The 21634-nt window shown below is 37.0% G+C and overlaps 2 protein-coding genes across 3 annotated transcripts; one reads left to right on the forward strand and one right to left on the reverse strand.

Annotated features, from left to right (window-relative positions):
• Nucleotides 1-1130: 1130 nt before the first annotated feature.
• On the reverse strand, nt 1131-7091 carry LOC127618081 (DNA-directed RNA polymerases I and III subunit RPAC1-like). Of its 2 annotated transcripts, none has more exons than XM_052090321.1 (9): nt 7018-7091; nt 6723-6794; nt 6484-6591; nt 5053-5185; nt 3942-4061; nt 2473-2625; nt 2226-2375; nt 2013-2129; nt 1131-1915 (listed from the first exon to the last, which is right to left on the reverse strand). In XM_052090321.1, exons 1-9 carry the CDS (start codon nt 7087-7089, stop codon nt 1797-1799), a joined length of 1044 nt encoding a protein of 347 aa, XP_051946281.1. In that variant the 5' UTR covers nt 7090-7091; the 3' UTR covers nt 1131-1796. The 2 variants fall into 2 exon arrangements, with proteins under 2 accessions (XP_051946281.1, XP_051946282.1); XM_052090322.1 differs by having other exon boundaries at nt 6723-6781; nt 7018-7083.
• Nucleotides 7092-8474: 1383 nt separating this feature from the next.
• LOC127618184 (polycomb group RING finger protein 6-like) lies at nt 8475-21401 on the forward strand. The gene is made up of 10 exons (XM_052090484.1): nt 8475-8729; nt 8928-9027; nt 9129-9225; nt 9562-9617; nt 9734-9793; nt 9956-10067; nt 10928-10955; nt 11229-11327; nt 14758-14844; nt 19937-21401. The coding sequence occupies exons 1-10, from the start codon at nt 8634-8636 to the stop codon at nt 19985-19987; spliced, it is 786 nt and encodes a 261-aa protein (XP_051946444.1). The 5' UTR covers nt 8475-8633; the 3' UTR covers nt 19988-21401.
• The last annotated feature ends 233 nt before the right edge of the window (nt 21402-21634 follow it).

Genomic DNA, 21634 nt, shown 5'->3' on the forward strand with positions numbered 1-21634 from the left:
TGACTATTCATCGGTTTCATTCTTGTTTGCTACTGTCTTGCACTTGCAGTTCCAACTTCAGCCACAGGGGTAATTCGGAAAATAGAGACAAAACACAACCTCACTAGAGGACCTGATGTAACTTCTTCAGGTGCTCTAGTGATTGTATAGTTCTGAGAAAAAAACAGGATGTTTCATGTAATGCTTTCATTGTGCTGACTCCAGTTCTGATTGTGCCAAACAATGTCCAACAGCGCAAATGTAAAGCTATTAATCAGATGCATCTGCCTCTGGCAACAACAGCATATGCTAGACATTATCTTGAGTAACTCAGTCAGCATGTTTGTATATAAACCGGAGCGGATAGGAACACAAGCATGTGCACTTTATATGTCCCAATTGCAAATAACCGTTACATGTGAATTAGGGAAGATACTACATCCAAAATTTTGTTTTTTAAGAATAATTTACAAACAAGTAGTATATGAACACTCACTGATATAACCAAACATGAAGATGACAAACTCTTGGACACTAGCACAATGAAATTAATTCTCAGTTCTACTGCATTATTTAGTACTTGAACAACTGTGTATACAGCGTCAAGAGGTATGCATCTAATTAATCTAAGTACATTTCTGAAGACTGAATTGATTGCCTGAGTCAACATTAGTTCCAAGATTCCAATGCATTAGTTCCATGCATTTGATTTCATTGATAGAGAGGAGCATTGGCAGGCAAAACAAAACTGGGTTTCCTATTGGCGGACGATGTGTAGATGAAAAAAAAAAAACATTGACAAAACTATAGTAATAACTATTCATGTTTAATGTTGGCCTGCTCACAATCACTGTTGGTTCCAAACTTGATCATGATGTCTTACAAATATGAAGAAGTTTAAAATGATTTTGCTTTAACACTGTCAAAACATTGCTCTCCCTTCGAAGTGCACTTCGGAGGCAAATTTATCTAGTTTCTAACGCAGTTGTGTGTAGTTGTTGCTGTTTTTTTCAGTTTGTGTTGCGTTTGTCTTCCAGGTTAAATACACGTCACACGGCACACCTGTTTTTGGAGAATACGCATAATGGCGAGACTAATTGTGGTCCAATTAATGTGTATACATGCTGGATGCAGCCGAGCTTCAATCACATTATCTAGGTCAGTAAGTTTGATTTTTGCAGAAAAAAAAAGAAATAAAAAAGAATTACAAGACATTTGAATAAGATGAATGATTTCTTTAATCCGACTGAAATCGAAATCACAAGTGCATGTGAACAAACTCATTGTTCAAGTGTATACTAGGAATAAAGACAAGAGTAAGAGAGATGTAAAAAGAAGCTTGCCAGAGCATCCAACTTTAGCAAAATTCACTGACATGTATTCATAGACAAGTTTGTCACTTTTAAAAATGTCAAAACTTTTTCGTGTCAAATAGGATATTTACAACATAATTTTTTGATAAGGTCCTCTCAGCTGGACATGAGATGAAATCAAAAATAAGAAACTGCTTGGACCATTTGGGAACAAGTTTACTGTATGTTTAGAAAATAAACGTGAAAAAATCTTAACGACTGTTAAACATTTTTGGCCCTGAAATGAGCATATGAATAAACAAGATGCCTTTTCCATGCTTGATTTTTTTGTTTAGCATTTTAACTCTTGTTGTGAAGGAATTTGTATAATTCACACTTTTCAAAAGGAATCTTTTAGTTAAAGGTTTAGAATGCAAGATAGGTACAATTTTAGGCAGCCAACAACACAGGATCCCACTCATTCCATATAGTAAGCAGAAGAAAATAAGGCCAGTTACACTCCATCTAGTCCACTTCTGTTGAATCAAGTGCTGCTAAAAATTTCTGGCACTTAGCGATTAGCACATTAATGGCCTCACTAACCAAGACTTCAGAAGGCAGGATTCCCGTAGACTCAACTGAGACTGCAGAGAAAAGACAGTGGGGAAAATTGGACAATGCAATTCAAAAACCAACACCAACAACAACATCATCATGCAATATTATTTGCTGAGAACATACATATGAAATGATCCCGCACTCTGCCAAGTTTCACCAAGTTCTTTAAGTCATCGTGCCGGAGAACTTCTCTGCTGCATGTGTCCAAACGAACGTTGACAACCTTCGCCACTTGCTTTCCTGGAATTAATTATTATTATTAGTTTTAATACAACAGCAACCTTTATAAAAAATACCAAATATCAATGCTATTAATATAAATATACAGAACACTACCATTGACATTCTCCAGTTCAATAACTCCAGGTGAGAAGCAGCACTTTAACCTCTCAGCCTTTTCTCCCTCAATGGTCTGTAATAATGTGATTTCAGGAAGAAGTCTGTAACTTGCAGTGGCCACTGGAGAAAACTTGGCATGATCCTTACCTGTAAGGTGTAAATAAGTAAATTTTAACAATCTAAAAACAGTTCTCTAGTTAACCACATAACTCTTAAACAAACAAAGCCTTTTATAATAGGTTACCTATTCCTTTGACACAGTGCATTACTATATCAAGTTCCTGCCCTGGGCGGAGCTGTGCCAGTAGAATATCCTCATGCACAGGACCAATTTTGGCATCTGCGAACACATCAGCCTGGTTCCCAACTGGGACCCATTTTATGTCACCCGAGTAGACTGAAAGCAAACACAAAATTCTTTGTCATTATAAATATTGTAAACACTACAGTGATATCAGAGAATGCTTCATTATTTGTTCGCAAAGCAATTTTTTTTGCATGTCTAACAGCACTCTGATGGTTGTGTGATATCATAGACTATTATAGAGGACTTTATAATAGAGGGACTATTGACTTTATAGAGGGACTATTGAGAGCATCCGGAGCAGCTGCATCACTGCCTGGTTTGGGACTTGCACCGTTTCGGACCGCAAAGCCCTGCAGAGGATAGTGAGGACAGCTGAGAAGATCATTGGGGTCTCTCTTCCCTCCATCAAAGACATTTACAAAAAACACTGTATCCATAAAGCAACCAGCATTGTGGATCGACCCCACACACCCTCACACAAACTCTTTACCCTCCTCCCGTCTGGCAAGAGGTACCGAAGCATTCGGGCCCTCACGGCCAGACTGTGTAACAGCTTCTTCCCCAAGCAATCAGACTCCTCAATACTCAGAGACTGGTTTGACACACACGTGTCCTGAGTTGCACTTTAATTACTGTCACTTTATAACTGTCTGCTACCTCAATAACTGCTATGTGCATAGAATATTATCTCATAGTATGTTATGTTTACATTTTTAGAAACTGTCATCTTTTTGCACTACTGAGTACTGGTCGGCGCTGCACTGTCTATTGTCCTGTTCATTGTCAGAAATTTGTTGTACTGTCCCGTACTTTTTGCACAAGTTTGCACGTGCACTTTATATAGGTATATACAGGTTTTTTATATAGGTATTTTATTTCATTGTGTTGTCTCATGTGGTCCTGTGTTGGTCCTTTGTTGTTTTTATGTCGCACCATGGTCCTGGAGGAACGTTGTCTCGTTTTGCTGTGTACTGTACTAACTGTATATGGTTGAAACGACAATAAAAACCACTTGACTTGACAGATAAACCAACTGGTAATTGGCCATTTTAAAGTGATTAGCATTGACAGATTACGGATAAATTTAAAACAAAATTGTTAATGAGGAAATATAGAGTAACTGTGTTTAATTTAATTCCAGAATTTTAAACACTTAATTCTAGCATACAGGTGTACATTTAAACTGTTATAATTAAATTGTATAAGCCTATATAACATATCACTTTTATCAATCCCCCACAAATCCATATTGTTCAACCACTGTGCTCTGTGTGCAATCAAATTTTCAATTTCCACTCAAACAACGATAGACAGGTGACGCATTATGGCTTTAGAAAGAACAGTTAGGATTTGCCAAGATATTTGAGAAACATCATGGAATCATAAAGAAAATGCACTTTACTCACCCATGTGATTGAGATACAACTCCTTCGGATCTGAAGAGTCTTTTGGGGCTCTAGGATTCCTAGTGCATTTTACCTTCAGCTGAAGCTGAATTGTGTCAATTTCTGTGCCTTCCTGATCCTCTTGATTAAAAGAAGAGAAACAGTTTTTATATCACACAGTAATGCAGTGTTCCTGCAAAGGAATACAACTATTTTGGAACTGCAGACAACATGCAAAAAGAATCATCAACAAGCATTTAATTACTTGATTCAGTAATGGCAACTGAACTTAACTGAAATGAACACCTTTAAAGGAGTCATGTCATGAGGATTCAAATTTTCCTTGATCTTTTGGCATGACTGTACATACTGCAAGTCAAAACTTCCTCATCACTGCAAAAGGAGCATTTGTTGAAACAAAGCTGCCAAAACAACTCGATCTCCACTTCCTCCACAACGTGGTAGACATTTGCATCTGACCACCTCCACAACACATCAACGCCTTCTTTAAGATTACACCTCTGTAGGCCACCCAGTAATGGTGAGCAGTGAGATGACAAGGAGAGAGCAGGTCAGTCAAAACAGAGAGCCATTCATAAGTGGGTTTATTGTCAAGTCTTAAAGAAGCAGCAGCACCAAAACAGAGCATTTCTGACAGAGGGTCAGAATGAGCGATTAGTGATTCTCACTCTCAATTAGGGCAGTTCACGTCTGACTGAGGAGAGGAAGAATTAAACAGCTCACAGTCCAAATGCATGTGGTAAGTTGTGCGTGGATCATGGAGAATAGCATGAGCCTCCACATGCGGAGTCTCCATGGTGTCATGCACAATGAGCCACGTGATAAGATGCACAGATTGACTATCTCAGAAGTGTAGGCAACTGAGACTTGTCCTCCACCACCTGGATTGAGGTGAGTAACAGCGCCACCACAAGGGCCTATTAAGTAGTGGGAATTGGGTATTCCAAATTGGGAGAAAAAACTCAAAAAGACAAAAAAACTCAACTAATATTATAAGTGAACACCAAAGAACATATTAAAATAATAAAAAAGGCATGTCATAACCCCTTTAAGTTTTAAACTGATTTGTTCTGAAGCAAAAACATGCCATTTGTGTTTGCAGCATATTCACCTGCATTCCGGTACTCAAAAAGACGAGGATCCGCTTTAATGGGCACAAGACCAAGTCTATGGGCTAGGATCTCATCCTGAATAATGGATGTGTTGTTGTAAATGAACACTTTTTCAATTGCCATTGTTGGGACCTAAATTAAATAAAGAAGAAGACAAATAACAACTCAGATTTTATAAAAGCATTGTGCATTCCCAGGTCAAGAAATATAATGACTATCACATTATATTTTCAGTACAGCTCAAGTTATAAAACAAGTATATCTGAAATGTCATGCTGTCTTGTGGGGTAAGATGCAAAAATTATTCTAAAACTTATTCTGCATTCAGTTTTTATGACCCTGTATTAACTGACAGACTGCAAGGAACACATATACTGTTAAACAATAATTTGTCATAACAGGAGCATTTAAGCTGCACAAGTGAAGGCAAATAGATGTTCAAAATTAAGAACATTTTTTACAAACTTAATGTTATGTATGTATAATATATATATATATATATGTATATATTTCTAGGGTTACTTTTTAAATGCATTCCACTACAGATTACATGCTGTAAAATGTCATTTGTGTATTTCATTAGATTACTCAAGATTAGTAATGTATTCTAAATACTTTGGATTACTTCTTCAGCACTGGTAAACATTTTTTTTGACTAAAAAAAAACTCTGAAATCTCTGCTAAGACAAAATGGACATGTTAAAAATATATTCACAGACAAACCTAAATATCTTATACAGTGTTGTTTCTAAAACAATGTAAATCAAACTGATCTTGTTTTAAGGATTTTTAGATATTTTGACAGGAAAAGAATACAACAATCAAGAATATGATTTTTGCCCTAATACCAAAGGTCTTACTAGAAAAAAGAAATTATGATCTAAAGTGAATTTTCTTGATTAAAAAATAATATACACACACACACACATTTTAGAATATTAAAGTCGTCTAAACTATGGAATAACATAAATGGAACTATTGGAATTATGTTGTGACTAAACAAAATCCAAAATAAATAAAAACGGTGTTAAGTTTTAGCATCTTCAAAGTAGTCACCCTTTACCGGTCATGTATACTTGACATTTTCTCAACCAACTTCTTGAGGTATCACCCTGGGGTTCTTTACAGCATTGAAGGAGTTCCTATCTATGTTGGGCACTTATTGGCTGCTTTTATTATTATTTGGTCCAAGTCATCAATTTTTTTAATTAAATGTTAGTTTTATAATTAAATAAATTAATATGGTGGCACACTTATATTTTTGTCTACAAAACTAATTTCAAACATTTAAACATATGCCTTCAGATCAAAAGATTGTTAAGATCATGAGAAACAATTCAGTCAAGTGTTTCAAAACTTTTGACCGGTAGTATAGAAGTTAATGGGCATATGTCAAGTTGATGATGGAACAGGTACAGCTTCAAACGTACCTCGGCAAGTAATATACGGCGAAAAGCATTGGCGATGGCAGCGTCTATTCCAATCATATCAAACTCCAACGTGTTCTCATCCGAATGAACAATATCAATTCTGAAATTCTGGAACAGAATAATACAGATGTTGCACCAGTTGATTATAAAACGCATGAATTAGCATTTAAGTTATTAAAGCCAATTAAGGTTAAAAAAAAAACTTTATACATTATTAATTAAGATGATTAAAAATGAACCTTTTTGAATTTTTCAAAGTCCCATGTGTCATCGTAGCCGGGGTAATTTCCAGGATAATCTGTAGAATGGACCTGTGTATGTATGAATTACATATGTGGCTGACAGGAATACGCTTTTAAGAAGCAATGCATAAATGAATATATAAATCAGATGAACAGCAATGACCAGTTTCTTTTCAAAGAAGTGTAAACACTAGAGTATCGAATAATGGCTGCTTAAATTGACCATGACACAGAAATTTACATAAACAGACAGTGAACAATATGTAATTCTCACGCAAAGAGCATAACTTACATTTTTTACGCCAAATTCACCCAATATTACTCTATCACGAATTTCATCCACGTTGCTTCGAGGCGCCGCCATATTTGCTGTTATTCCTCAATTTCGCCGGTAGGGGCACAAAAACATCAACTCAAAAACGCGCGTGTGTGTGTGTGTGTGTGTGTGTGTGTGTGTGTGTGTGTGTGTGTGTGTGTGTGTGTGTGTGTGTGTGTGTGTGTGTGTGTATATGTGTGAGCGTGTATTTATGACTTTGTGGGGACCAAATGTCCCCAAAAGGATAGTAAAACACGAAATGTTTGACCTTGTGGGGACATTTTGTCGGTCCCCATGAGGAAAACAGCTTATAAATCATACTAAATTATGTTTTTTGAAAATGTAAAAATGCAGAAAGTTTTCTGTGAGGGTTAGGTTTAGGGGTAGGGTTAGGTTTAGGGGATAGAATATAAAGTTTGTACAGTATAAAAACCATTATGTCTATGGAAAGTCCCCATAAAACATGGAAACCAAACGTGTGTGTGATAAACAACTACAAAAAGACGAAAACGCATTTATCACATCATAACACAGGAAAATAACAAACAAATGCTACATAAGGGGAAGTCATACATACGGCAGATTTAAGGTCAAATAAATAAAAGACATATGAGAGAGAAACACAGGCATTTCTCAAACATATACACAAACAAAGGAAAGCACCTAGATAGGCCTACTAGGTGCTTCTTTTAATAATACTCCATAATATTTAAGAAATCTTTAGGTGTTTTAAAGAATGTCTTGTTTTTTGTTGTTGTTGTTGTCTTGAAACCATCGTTACGTATAAAGATAATATTTATTGTTTAAATCTTTCATAATATGCTACTTTAATAAGCTTAATGAAAACGGTGTAAAGTAAGCTTCAATAAGTAAAGATGCTTTGTGGGTCTCACAAACAGAAAATATGTGTAATCGGAACTCTGGAGTATGGAGATCTGTCTAAATAATAATTAAATAAGTCAGTACATGTCCGAATTAAAATAATTTTGCTCTATTTTTTCTTATTTAATTTTTAAATGAATAATTAATTTATAGTTTATTTTTACCTTTCTGTGTTCATAAGGACCTTTATTTTTTTATTTAAGCCTCATTAAAGTGCTCCACGAGGGCAGTCACTTATTTCCAGGGGTTTCAGTACAGCGTAAAAATGTGACGTGGTAGTGTAGGCGTTCTCCTAATTCAAAATGTGCATCAACAAAAACATTTACCGATTTCCCTATTTTGTCTTAGATTCTCCATGGCTGTTCCATCAGTTTGCTGTCGCTGTTATGAAAAGCCCGCGGAAAGAAGGCACTATAATGCGCATTTGTTTTATGTCATGGCCACGCCCCTTGTGCGTCGCTGTACTGAAACCCCTGTACTTTAGTGAATGAATGCCCTCCAGGCACGAGCGCGGGGACTTTTATTCTACTCTTATTACGTCACTGATCTATTGCGTGTACGCCGTGAAGGTGCACGGAGAAGATTGAACTGTTTCGAAACTTAAACCTGGCGTAAACTATTCGTAACTCAGCTTGGGTGAAAGTGTACAACCTCTTCAAAGAGACCAGAAAGGCATTCTTGTTCTCCTGCATTTGCTTTGCGTGTATATTATGGACGGAACTTTGGAGAGAGTTGAAGTGGCGGGCTCCACAAGCGCTTCCCTCAGCGGAGGAGACGAAAGCTGTGACACTGACCACAGCGACGAGGTACAACACTCAATCAAAATCCATTTGAGAGTATTATGTAATAATCGTTTTGTTTTAAACTATTTAACTTGTTTTTAACCTTTTATTTAGAGACCTCAAAGTCTATATTAACTAGATGTACTTTACATTGCCATATATATTTACGAGATTACGTTTTACTCACAAAAGCTTTCCATAAATAATTCTGTTTGTTTAAAGCGCTCCCTGCCTCTCAGGGAATTTTATCCCTATATTCGCTGTTCTCTCTGCAATGGATTTTTGATTGAAGCATCCACCATCACAGAGTGTCTTCACACTTGTAAGTACATCTTTACTGTATCGATTGATTTGGTTTATTTACTACAGTTTTTTGTATGGCACCTTTTTGTTTGACTAGTTCTCTCCCCCCCACCCACACAGTTTGCAAGAGCTGCATAGTCAAGCACTTTTTCTACAGCAACAGGTGTCCAAACTGCGCTATTGTAGTGCACCAGACACAGCCACTGTACAATATAAGGTAATTTATTGTCTTCTTTCTTTTTTACAGTGGTGAGAAAGACAAGCATTGTATCGTCATTTAAACCACAAATTAGCTAAACCTTGTAAAAAGCAGGTATAGTTGTAATTTCACTTTAAAATACAATCAATGTACATAATGTTGCTTACAAGTTTAGGGCTGCCACTAGAGATTCAGTCTGTTATGTTCAGGACCATCTCTGGTGTCTAATTAATGCTACCTTGAGTGGTCTTGCATTTGTCATAGGGTCCTAAGGGATTCTTATGTTCTTTAGAGTTTAATTACTGATAATGTTGTAGCTTGGTTGCCAAGTCTGAAATTTAATCTCTCTTAAAGACCTGACAGACAATTGCAAGACATTGTTTTCAAGATGGTTCCATATTTGGAAGAAGGTAAGTGGACTTTATTTTGAAATCTTTCCCATTCCACTTTTTTTGGCTTAAGCATTCTGTTTTTTGTGAGAAATATTTAACAGAAAATGTTTCTCTCTCTCTCTCTCTCTCTCAAGATGAAAGGTCACGAATATGTGAATTTTATAAACTTAGAGGGCTTGAAGTTCCAAAGCCAGGTTTGTTCTTGTGAAGTTCATCACAATTTACTGAAGTTTCTCAATGTATTATTATTGTGTATGCCTATAGTACATTGTAATATAGTCTATTTATTGGTGCTGTGGAAAATGGGAGATTTGAATCTGTTTATGGGGTGGTTCATTCTCTCTTTGTTATTGCAGTGCCAGCCATAGGCCCAGTGAAGCCACCTCCGAAAAGGAAAGACACGCTTCCTCAGTCTGTTTTCACTATTCCCTCAGAGTTAGACGTGTCTCTGATGTTGGAGTTTGTGGGGTCAGTAATGTTTCATGCGACTCTGCATGCAGTGTGACATAATTCAGTTACTAGGGCTTAAATTCAATTTACAAACTTGAATTAAATGAAATCTCTTCACCACTGAAATTACTTTCCCTTTCAGCTGACATCACCTAGCATTCTAATTTTTTCAACTTATTTCCTTTCAATCACTTGTAATATACAGACAACGGCAAGCTGGGCGTAGTGGTCCATTCTGTTATGTAACAGCCACTTTTTGCAATCCATTCAATTCCCAATAGATGAAATCAATCAGTCTTGCTGTATAATTATTGATATTTTTTTTATATATATCACGTTTCACTCTGAAGCATGTCACGCTATGGAAGTAAAATGGGTTTTGTTGCAAATTGTAATTGAAAAATGTAGGGTGGGATTTGATTTTAGCCCTTGGGAATTGATTGGGTTGTAAAAAGTGGACGTTCCATACCAGAATTGAACCTGGTGGTTGGAGTGGAGGGGTTGAAAAAGTGAGAGTGATTCATGTCCTCTGTCGAAAGGAAAAGCTATTTTAGAGGCAGAGAAAATTATTAAATTATGAAGACAACATTTTTTTTTAATTGATATAATGTGTTCTGATGAATAGTTCACTAGTCCAGAAACAAAACAAGAAAGTAAGTAGGATCGATTTTGATTTATGTTTCAAGAAGTTTATGTAGTGTATGTCACCACTAGATGGAGGTAATCCATCAAAAACTAACAAACAAAGCTGTAGTGCTGAGGCTGTGCTATTTACCTGTCTGAAAATACAACTGCAAATGCCCATTTATGTAATTGTTTTTTTTATTTATTAAGATGTGTTCTGTTAGTTTTTCACCTCTTTGTTTTTTGATATACAGAGCTGAACAAGGCATTGAGAATTATAAGGTAATGTTCAAATTTTCTCAGTAAATTATTTTTAATATTTTATTTGAATAAGAATGGCACATTTATTTGTTCTATACCCATGTAACCCATGTATTATGTATCTAGCATATAAATGCACTGTAAATGTATAAAATAAGCATAATGCAATCTTATTGTGCAGATGAAATATAAACAGTGACATGTTTGTTGCTTTTGTGTAGAATTGAGATAATAATTGTGGTGTAGGCCTGCTGAATGTTCTTGTTTTAATGTAAATTATATTTCACCCCCAAGCCCCTCGAGAGGAAGTATGTGCGTGTCTCAGGGGAAGCTACTGTCCGCCATGTGGAGCTTTTTATCAGGAGGAAGATGGAGCTGAGCCCAAGATACAAGGTGCAACAGAGTAACAGATTATTTTCCTCTCACCCATCTTTGAGTGCCCCAATTCTACCACATTTTGAATCATAAACCACTCTGTAGCACAAAGGATAAGGTCTTGGTGTTCTGGTTTTTTACTAAACCAGGAGCATAAATCCTAGCTCAGATGGCCAGCGCTGTCAGAAGACTGACAGTGGCTGAGGATATGTCAGATGGACACCCCACTGTTGTGTCATTCGCTCAATAATTCAAATTGACAGAACTGGTAGTATGAACTAGACAAAATTCTTCACACAGAGGAAAGAGATGCTGAGTCGTTTGATGCACTTGATGTCTTGAGCAAAATAAGGTCAATCTTTAGAGACTGCATTTGCTGTTTCAAGCATAAAATCATGTGAAGAATGGTGAAAGAAATGATTTTATTAGGATGTTCCTTTTTTTTTCAACACTTCAGTGACTTCCTGTCACACTTCACAATCCAGCCATGTTGCTGTTTAATTAGTTTTTCCTAATCCCAATTCTGGATAAGGATTTGTGTCCTTGAAATGGACCGGAGCTCAGTCAAGCATAGAGAAAGCTTTCTGCACTTGTGAATAGCACTGAATTGGTTGGAGAAGAAAATCTACAGCTGAATTTTTCATATTTATTTTATTCAGTTTTAACTACTTCAGACTAAGACAGCTGCCTGCAGTTTGATTGAATACGCATGAGTCTGTCTCTAATCCACATAGAACAGTTCATAATTATTTGAGATGAAGGATTTATTGGCATAGACATATTTGCAGAGCCCAAAAGTAACTTTTTACCAAGTGAATTAAGAAAAATTACATGACATAAATATAAAACTACTTTAAAACTGTATATGCATATACATTTGAATTGTTAATTGTTCTTACTATGCATACACAAGATGTGGGTCATAAATGTAGTGGGTTTTGGAAGTCAAGCACAGAATGTTGGCATATTATGGGCAAATGCAGCAGTAGGTAGTGAAGTCAGGTTGCATGTTGTAAGGCTAAACAGCCGTACCTGGATTACTGGCTTAAGGTATTTTTCTGGCAGCCTGTCTCGCAGTCTTGATTAGCTAAGACTGATCTAGCACAGAAAAGAGCACCTCATAGTGCCAGGGACAGCTGCAGGGATAAAGGAGAAATATACAGGAGGGTTTTGTGTCCTTTGCTCCAGGATAGTAAGCTGTGCCATACTCTACATACTAGACCCTAAAAATGGTCTAATGTTGGGAATAGACTAGAGGCTGCATTTTATGTACATGTAAAGGCTTAAAGTGCATTTAAATATAATGTTTTTGGATCACTGTGAAAAGTGCAAGCAATTGCTCTCTTTAAGTTTTACTCCATTGGTACCCAGTGTGATTCAACATTACTTTGAGCTCTTATTTTTTGGTGGTATTTGCCCATGCCAAGCCGAGAATCACTATTACTATTTGTTTGAACAAGCTCCTATCCTAAGTTAGATAACTAATATATATATATACAGTATCTCACAAAAGTGAGTACACCCCTCACATTTTTAAATATTTGATTATATCTTTTCAACACTGAAGAAATGACACTTTGCTACAATGTAAAGTAGTGAGTTTACAGCTTGTATAACAATGTAAATTTGCGGTCCCCTCAAGATAACTCAACACACAGCCATTAATGTCTAAACCGCTGACAACAAAAGTGAGTACACCCCTAAGTGAAAATGTCCAAATTGGGCCCAGTGTCAATATTTTGTGTGGTCACCATTATTTTCCAGCACTGCTTTAACTCTCTTGGTCATGGAGTTCAACAGAGCTTCACAGGTTGCCACTGGAGTCCTCTTCCAATCCTCCATGACAACATCACAGAGCTGGTGGATGTTAGAGACCTTGTGCTGCTCCACCTTCCGTTTGAGGATGCCCCACAGATGCTCAATAGGGTTTAGGTCTGGAGACATGCTTGGCCAGTCCATCACCTTCACTCTCAGCTTCTTTAGCAAGGCAGTGGTCGTCTTGGAATACTGCCCTGCGGCCCAGTCTCCGAGTGGAGGGGATCATGCTCTGCTTCGTTATGTCACAGTACATGTTGGCATCCATGGTTCCCTCAATGAACTGTAGCTCCCCAGTGCCGGCAGCACTCATGCAGCCCCAGAACATGACACTCCCACCACCATGCTTGACTGTAGGCAAGACACACTTGTCTTTGTACTCTTCACCTGGTTTCCGCCACACACACTTGACACCATCTGAACCAAATAAGTTTATCTTGGTCTCATCAGACCACAGGACATGGTTCCAGTAATCCATGTCCTTAGTCTGCTTGTCTTCAGCAAACTGTTTGTGGGCTTTCTTGTGCATCATCTTTAGAAGAGGCTTCCTTCAGGGGCGACAGCCATGCAGACCAATTTGATGCAGTGGGCGGTGTATGGTCTGAGCACTGACAGGCCCCCACCCCTTCAACCTCTAGCAATGCTGGCAGCACTCATATGTCTATTTCCAAAAGACAACCTCTGGATATGACGCTGAGCACGTGCACTCAACTTCTTTGGTCGACCATGGCGAGGCCTGTCTTGTTAAACTGCTGTATGGGCTTGGCCACCGTGCTGCAGCTCAGTATCAGGGTCTTGGCAATCTTCTTATAGCCTAGGCCATCTTTATGTAGAGCAACAATAATTTTTTTTCAGATCCTCAGAGAGTTCTTTGCCATGAGGTGCCATGTTGAACTTCCAGTGACCAGTATGAGAGAGTGTTAGAGTGATGACACCTAATTTAACACACCTGCTCCCCTTCACACCTGAGACCTTGTAACACTAATGAGTCACATGACACCGGGGAGGGAAAATGGCTAATTGGGCCCAATTTGGACATTTTCACTTAGTGGTGTACTCACTTTTGTTGCCAGTGGTTTAGACATTAATGGCTGTGTGTTGAGTTATTTTGAGGGGACAGCAAAGTTACACTGTTATACAAGCTGTACTCTCACTACTTTACATTGTAGCAAAGTGTCATTTCTTCAGTGTTGTCACATGAAAAGTTATAATCAAATATTTACAAAAACATGAGGGGTGTACTCACTTTTGTGAGATACTGTGTGTGTGTGTGATATATGTGTGTGTATATATATATATATATATATATATATATATATATATATATATATATATATATATATATATATATATAAATATCCAGGGGGTCCTATATACTTGAGTGAAAGGAGAGTACCAGGCCATATGTAGTGGTCAAAATCGTGTCAAGCACCACTTTTATGTACTTCAAAATATGTTTAAAAAAAAAAAGAAAAAGAAAAAGCTAGTTGATCTTGTTGAAAAGATTTAATCAGAACTTCTGTTAATGTGAGGGTATGCAAAGATATTATTTAGTGTACATGAACATAAACATTATGTTAATATATGGATTGCTTTTTTGGGCAATATGATTCATCATTTGCTTATTTGGCAGGTTGACGTAGTATGTGGAGACCATCTCCTTGAGCGATACCAGTCTTTGAGAGAAGTTTGTAAAACCATGGGGAAAAATGCATTGCAGGTTGGTATCTGATAAAACATTACTGGATATAATCCCCACATGTACATGATGATCTTATACTTGAATTCCAATATACTCATACATTTTGCATAAAAGTGTGTATACCCCAGTACACTGATAGACAATTTCTTTAGGTTAACTTAAGGTTTATGTCCTCCTATTTTAAGCTAAAGAACACTAAATTGTAAACTTCTAAGTTAAATGTATATTTTAGAGAGGCTCCCAGAAGTAAGATATAGAGAAGGTTACAATAAGTGCCATACATTCAGGACACTTTTTTTATTTAGAAATAGCTTGACAGAAATGGAACAGATTGCAGGGAACTTGAGACACATTATAAAATTTGAAATCTTGACTTGTCTTAAAAGTGTAAAGCTAATGGAAAAACAGTGGCATGCCATTTAAATGAACAAAGATCTGTCTGACCAGAATATTATGCCCTTAAAAATTAGCTGGAACAATCGCCACAATGCATTGTAAACAAAATAGGCACATAGACTAATGGGAATCGTTCAAGGATTGTTCAAGTCAAAAGCAACAGCACTTTTATGTTTCAGAGTGTCTCAGCCTAATTTAAGCTAATAATAAGTGTGAACTCTTCTGGCTTCCTGTCTCACCCTCTTCACACATCATTACATTAGTGTTGCTGTCTCCAAAAATAGAATTTTACACTAAAAACTTATGTTTGAAAAGGTTTGTGCTTGTTTTCCACTCATTTTCTCTACAGTTTTAGTACCTTGAAGAGCACAGTTCTATTTTATGTTTTGACTACTGAAACAGGAAATGTGGTAGGGACATGACGAATGAAGGTCCCTTTAAAAAAAATAGTTTACAGCCACACATACATAACCCTTTCCACTGTGCTGCTCATGCCAAAGTCGGTTACCAGGTAAACTCTCAATCTCAATACCAATTCGCATTTCCACTGACTTGAAAACCGAAAGATGGTCTAACTGGCAACATTAGTGCATAATCAGCCCACAAACTCACACAGCACATTGCAGTCTTTCCTTATTATGACGCCAATGCATGAGGACCAGATAAATGAGAAACAAACTAGTTAAACAGGGGTCCCCAAACTACTGCCCTTGGGCCGAATACGGCCCTCCAAAATGATTTTACCGGCCCACGGAACCATGCATATCACACGTTTTGACTGGCCCATTGGAAGCCCAAGACTGATTTGATGGCTTTTCATGCCTGTAAGATTGACTATATTGTGAGCCAATCGCATTCGAGTACAAGCTGTTAAAGAGCGTATCAATAGTTTTGAATGCTGAACGAATACACCTCTTCACTGAAGTCAGTCGTTTGAGTATGAACTAAATAAGACGTCTCATTCATGAAGGAACTGAATGTACTGGTACACTTGCATGAATCAGTCATCATTAACGAGGTTCTGCTAAACGACAAGTCGCAAGGTTGTTTGTTCAATTCATCAATCTCGTTCAACGAGAAAATGGGCCAGAAAAATGATGACTAAAATTAAATTATTACAATGGCATACGGACATTATTGAAATTTTTTAGGCTAGTATTTTCTTTTTTTGTATAGTTCGAAAAGTCATGCTCCGCAGTTAACAGTATGACAGATCTGCTTTGTTGTCATTTGTGGGGATATGATTATGATGCTTTATCACTCTGTACTGCTGAATTCTCTTTAGTAGAATTGTAGAAAGGCAAATTATGATAAATGATAATTAAACTTTTTCAGATTGTTAATAACTCTCCTTTATCCTTGTTCAAAGCATAAAAGATGGTCATTTGGCACCATCTACTGTCCCAAAAACTTAATTTGCAGAAATGGTCAATGAACGAATCGATGAACTAATCTGAACAAATCTTTTTGGTGAACAGATTAAAACAATACCAGTCACTGAGATTAATCAAAATCATCACCAGTACTGAATAGAGTATCTATTATAAAAAAAATGTTAAGCCAATGGACAGATCCACTGATGTAAGATGAATCCCCCCAAGTGAACAGAGATGGCATATATGCAATGACAAAGTAGCCCTACCTTAAAGCAAGTTGCTAAGAAATGTAATACATTTACCAATAAATAAAGTTACCAATATTAAAATCATGTTTTATGAATGGATTTTAATTATAAATTAATCCATGAAATAAAAGCAGAAGAATAATCTCTGTGACAGGTCCAAAATATATACAAAAACAAAATGCATGGGTGAATCATTCACATCAAGACCAGTGGCATGCATTAAGAAAATAAATAGAATCTATTTTTATTTCATGCCGACTATTTAGCTTGAGCCTATTTCTATTACTACATTCATTATGGATGTGCAGTAATCTTTTTCCCACTGAGGGACAGTCAATTTGCAGAACACTGTATTTGAGACACCGGAAATTGGCATAACAATTTCATACCTTTCTTTGTTCCGTGTGTGTTTATCAGTCAGAATCACAGATATGATTAACAGCATGAATCAATGTTCAAATGCCCCAGTAGACTTTCGTAATAGTAAATCTATAGACCTTTTTCTCGCAGAGTTGCAGGCTAGTTGAGCATTTGTCGGGTAGAGAATCTTCCGGTATAGACTTTGTCATAAGTAGCAACCACAGGGTGGAATTACTGTTGCTTTTAATAAACGATTCATAAGAAATACAGTGGGTACGGAAAGTATTCAGACCCCCTTAAATTTTTCACTCCTTGTTATATTGCAGCCATTTGCTAAAATCATTTAAGTTCATTATTTTTCCTCATTATTGTACACACAGCACCCCATATTGACAGAAAAACACAGAATTGTTGACATTTTTGCACATTTATTAAAAAAGAAAAACTGAAATATCACATGGTCCTAAGTATTCAGACCCTTTGCTGTGACACTCATATATTTAACTCGGGTGCTGTCCATTTCTTCTGATCATCCTTGAGATGGTTCTTCACCTTCAATTGAGTCCAGCTGTGTTTGATTATATTGATTGGACTTGATTAAGAAAGCCACACACCTGTCTATATAAGACCTTACAGCTCACAGTGCATGTCAGAGCAAATGAGAATCATGAGGTCAAAGGAACTGCCTGAAGAGCTCAGAGACAGAATTGTGGCAAGGCACAGATCTGGCCAAGGTTACAAAAAAATTCTGCTGCCCTTAAGGTTCATAAGAGCACAGTAGCCTCCATAATCCTTAAATGGAAGACGTTTGGGACGACCAGAACCCTTCCTAGAGCTGGCCGTCTGGCCAAACTGAGCTATCGGGGGAGAAGAGGAACCCAAAGATCACTGTGGCTGAGCTCCAGAGATGCAGTCAGGAGATGGGAGAAAGTTGTAGTAAGTCAACCATCACTGCAGCCATCCACCAGTCGGGGCTTTATGGCAGAGTGGCCCGACGGAAGCATCTCCTCAGTGCAAGACACAAAAAAACACCTGAATGACTCCAAGATGGTGATAAATAAGATACTTTGGTCTGATGAGACCAAGATAGAACTTTTTGGCCTTAATTCTAAGCGGTATGTGTGGAGAAAACCAGGCACTGCTCATCACCTGTCCAATACAGTCTCAACAGTGAAGCATGGTGGTGGCAGCATCATGCTGTGGGGGTGTTTTTCAGCTGCAGGGACAGGACGACTGGTTGCAATCGAGGGAAAGATGAATGTGGCCAAGTACAGGGATATCCTGGATGAAAACCTTCTCCAGAGTGCTCTGGACCTCAGACTGGGCCGAAGGTTCACCTTCCAACAAGACAATGACCCTAAGCACACCGCTAAAATAGCGAAGGAGTGGCTTCACAACAACTCTGTGACTGTTCTTGAATGGCCCAGCCAGAGCCCTGACTTAAACCCATTTGAGCATCTCTGGAGAGACCTGAAAATGGCTGTCCACCAACGTTTACCATCCAACCTGACAGAACTGGAGAGGATCTGCAAGGAGGAATGGCAGAGGATACCCAAATCCAGATGTGAAAAACTTGTTGCATCTTTCCCAAAAAGACTCATGGCTGTATTAGATCAAAAGGGTGCTTCTACTAAATACTGAACAAAGGGTCTGAATACTTAGGACCATGTGATATTTCAGTTTTTCTTTTTTAATAAATGTGCAAAAATGTCAACAATTCTATGTTTTTCTGTCAATATGGGGTGCTGTGTGTACAATAATGAGGGAAAAAAATGAACTTCAATGATTTTAGCAAATGGCTGCAATATAACAAAGAGTGAAAAATGTAAGGGGGTCTGAATACTTTCCGTACCCACTGTACTTTGTTCATACCAGTGTAAACAGCATTTCACATTAAACATGGCAGGGCCATTTCACACCACAAAATTTACATTTATTTTATAAAGAAATACATTTGTACATTCATAATGAATAAACAATAATAGCCTAATATTCACATTGCTGTCATGACTACTATTTCATGTTTGTTTTATAACTTTAAATTGTTATAAATAAAGTAACAAATATGGAAACGTTTTCTTTGTTATGTTTGGTCCTTAGTAATAAATCATAGTATTTCAAGTTGCTTCTCTCTTTATTGTATGTTGAATGCTCTTAACATACAAACCAGCAATTGCATTAAATGTCGAAAACAAACCGGAAATAAACATGCTGCAAATGCACCATCATTTTAACACAATGTTAAAATTAAAATGAGCTTTAAAACCTTTATTTTCGGACTCAGGTTCGCTACCTATATTCCTCTGAGAATAACTTGAACAATGTGAGTTTCTTCGTGTATCGTAATACTTTACCTAAGAACCATCTTGCGAACCACATCAGATATTTTCACTTTCACATAAATGTGTGCTTTCATTCAGCCGATTAACATAAAACCATTTTCTTTATTTTATCATTCCTGGAAAATCATTTGAACCTGAGGTAGGGTTGTTTAGATGAAGTATTTATGATGAATCATTAATTAAAAGCAACAATAATTCCAGCCTGTGGTCGCTACTATTGATAAAGGCTATCCTGAAAGTTTCTATACCCAACAAATGCCCAATGGTGCAAACCAAAACTAGACTGCATGTAAAAAGGTCTATTGTGGTTAACCAGTCATTAAAATGTTATTTCTTTGCTATTAATATTTTGTATTCTTTGATTCCCACATATATTCTTCTCTTATAGAATGGCATGCTTGTTCTGCAGTTTGGACTGGTGCTGCCTGTTTCGAAATGAGAAAAGTTACAGGAAGACAAACTACTGTGAAAACAGCGAATTACAGTGCATAGTGATTTCATTTCAAGGGCTAAACTGAACTTAATCTTAAAGATGTCCTATGCAGCAAAGATTCCTTGTCATCCTGGTTGCCTTCTAATTATATGTTTTATTTTGTTTTTAAAAAGATGCCAGCATTGATTCAGCACATGCACCTAGAAACTGTGATGAGCACTGTGATAAATTATTTTCAACAACACTCTTATGATGCTATCATTTTTGCTATCATTTTTATTTTATTTTTTTCCTGGTTTCAGAGGACTTAATATGAAATGCATTGTATTGCTTTACTTTGACATGTCAGTTTGAGGTAAAATGCATGTGTCATTAACAGACAAAAAGCAAACTCTGTAATTTGTGAAAATAATAATATTAATAATTTGGTAACACTTAACATTGTCTTTGTACAAAGAGATGTGTCCACAGTGTCACCGTTGGACCTGGACATGAGTTATGTTTCTCTTAACTTTCCCATTTTGTGAACCCCTGTGAAAGAATGAAAGAGGTTCATTGTAACCCTTTAACTGTTCCAGAGGTGCTAAAGTCTTTCTGGTTGTTGTCTTTTCCTTGATGTAATTTGTTTGTGCTTTCTGAGCCATTCTATGTGATTGTTACAGGGCTTTTTGAGGAAAAAAAGACTAATTTTTTGTTTCTTGGAACATTGCAGTGAAGTATGTGTCATTTATAAAACAGCATTACAAGTAAAGTCTGCTTGGCCTGACAGACCTCATTGCATACCTCAGATGTATGATATGCAAATATGACACCTCTTTTCCTTTAGTCCTTTTCATTTAGTGAAAAGTAATCCTTTACGTTTTGAGAAGTCATTTGTGCCTCACTTTACTGTTTGTGAACTGCATACGGTCTTATTGTCTGATGTACACTAAAACTAGTACATTGGCCTATGTGTTGTTCACCTCATATGCAATTCTAGTCACCTGTAGGAGATTCTTGTTAAAGCTATTATCACGAAATATGATGCAGAGACAGAGGTGTAGTGAAACGGTGAGAGGGGTTGAAAGATAGACTACTCACTAAACCCATAGGGACTGAAGAAAATGGTTTCCAAGGGAACTGCCTCCACCACATTTCACCTGTCTGCAAACCACAGTGAATTAATGTGCTTTTGATTTAGATGTAACAACATCACAGTGTAGGATCAAAGCTCAAAAGAGCTTTAAATTCTGGTTTAAGTGAAATTGCTTTTTTAATGTCCTGAAATTGGGAATACAATATGTACCTTGATCATGAATGTGTCCAAATTTAAGTATCCCTAGATATAACCTTGAACTATGTCGTCATCTCCATTTTAGCATTACATTATTCATTGGAATTTTAGCTATAGGTAAGCCATTATGGCGACTGTCAAGGGAATTTACTGTCCAGAGCTGACCATTTTCCATCAGGACAATGAATCTTAAAAGGGCATCTGCCATATTATTTCAGTAAAGGTCTGTCCTTCAGACCAATGTGGAGCAAATGCCATGTGCCTGAAGGGAATAATTAATCATATCTTTAAATGCACCATCTGTTGTGTGTGAAGAGAGAGAATCTGTTAGCCTTAAAATAGGAGGTCTGCAAAAGCCAGCTCTTTAAATGATTACATAG

The sequence above is a fragment of the Xyrauchen texanus genome, chromosome 24, assembly GCF_025860055.1.
Source record: "Xyrauchen texanus isolate HMW12.3.18 chromosome 24, RBS_HiC_50CHRs, whole genome shotgun sequence".
Classification (NCBI taxonomy): domain Eukaryota; kingdom Metazoa; phylum Chordata; class Actinopteri; order Cypriniformes; family Catostomidae; genus Xyrauchen; species Xyrauchen texanus.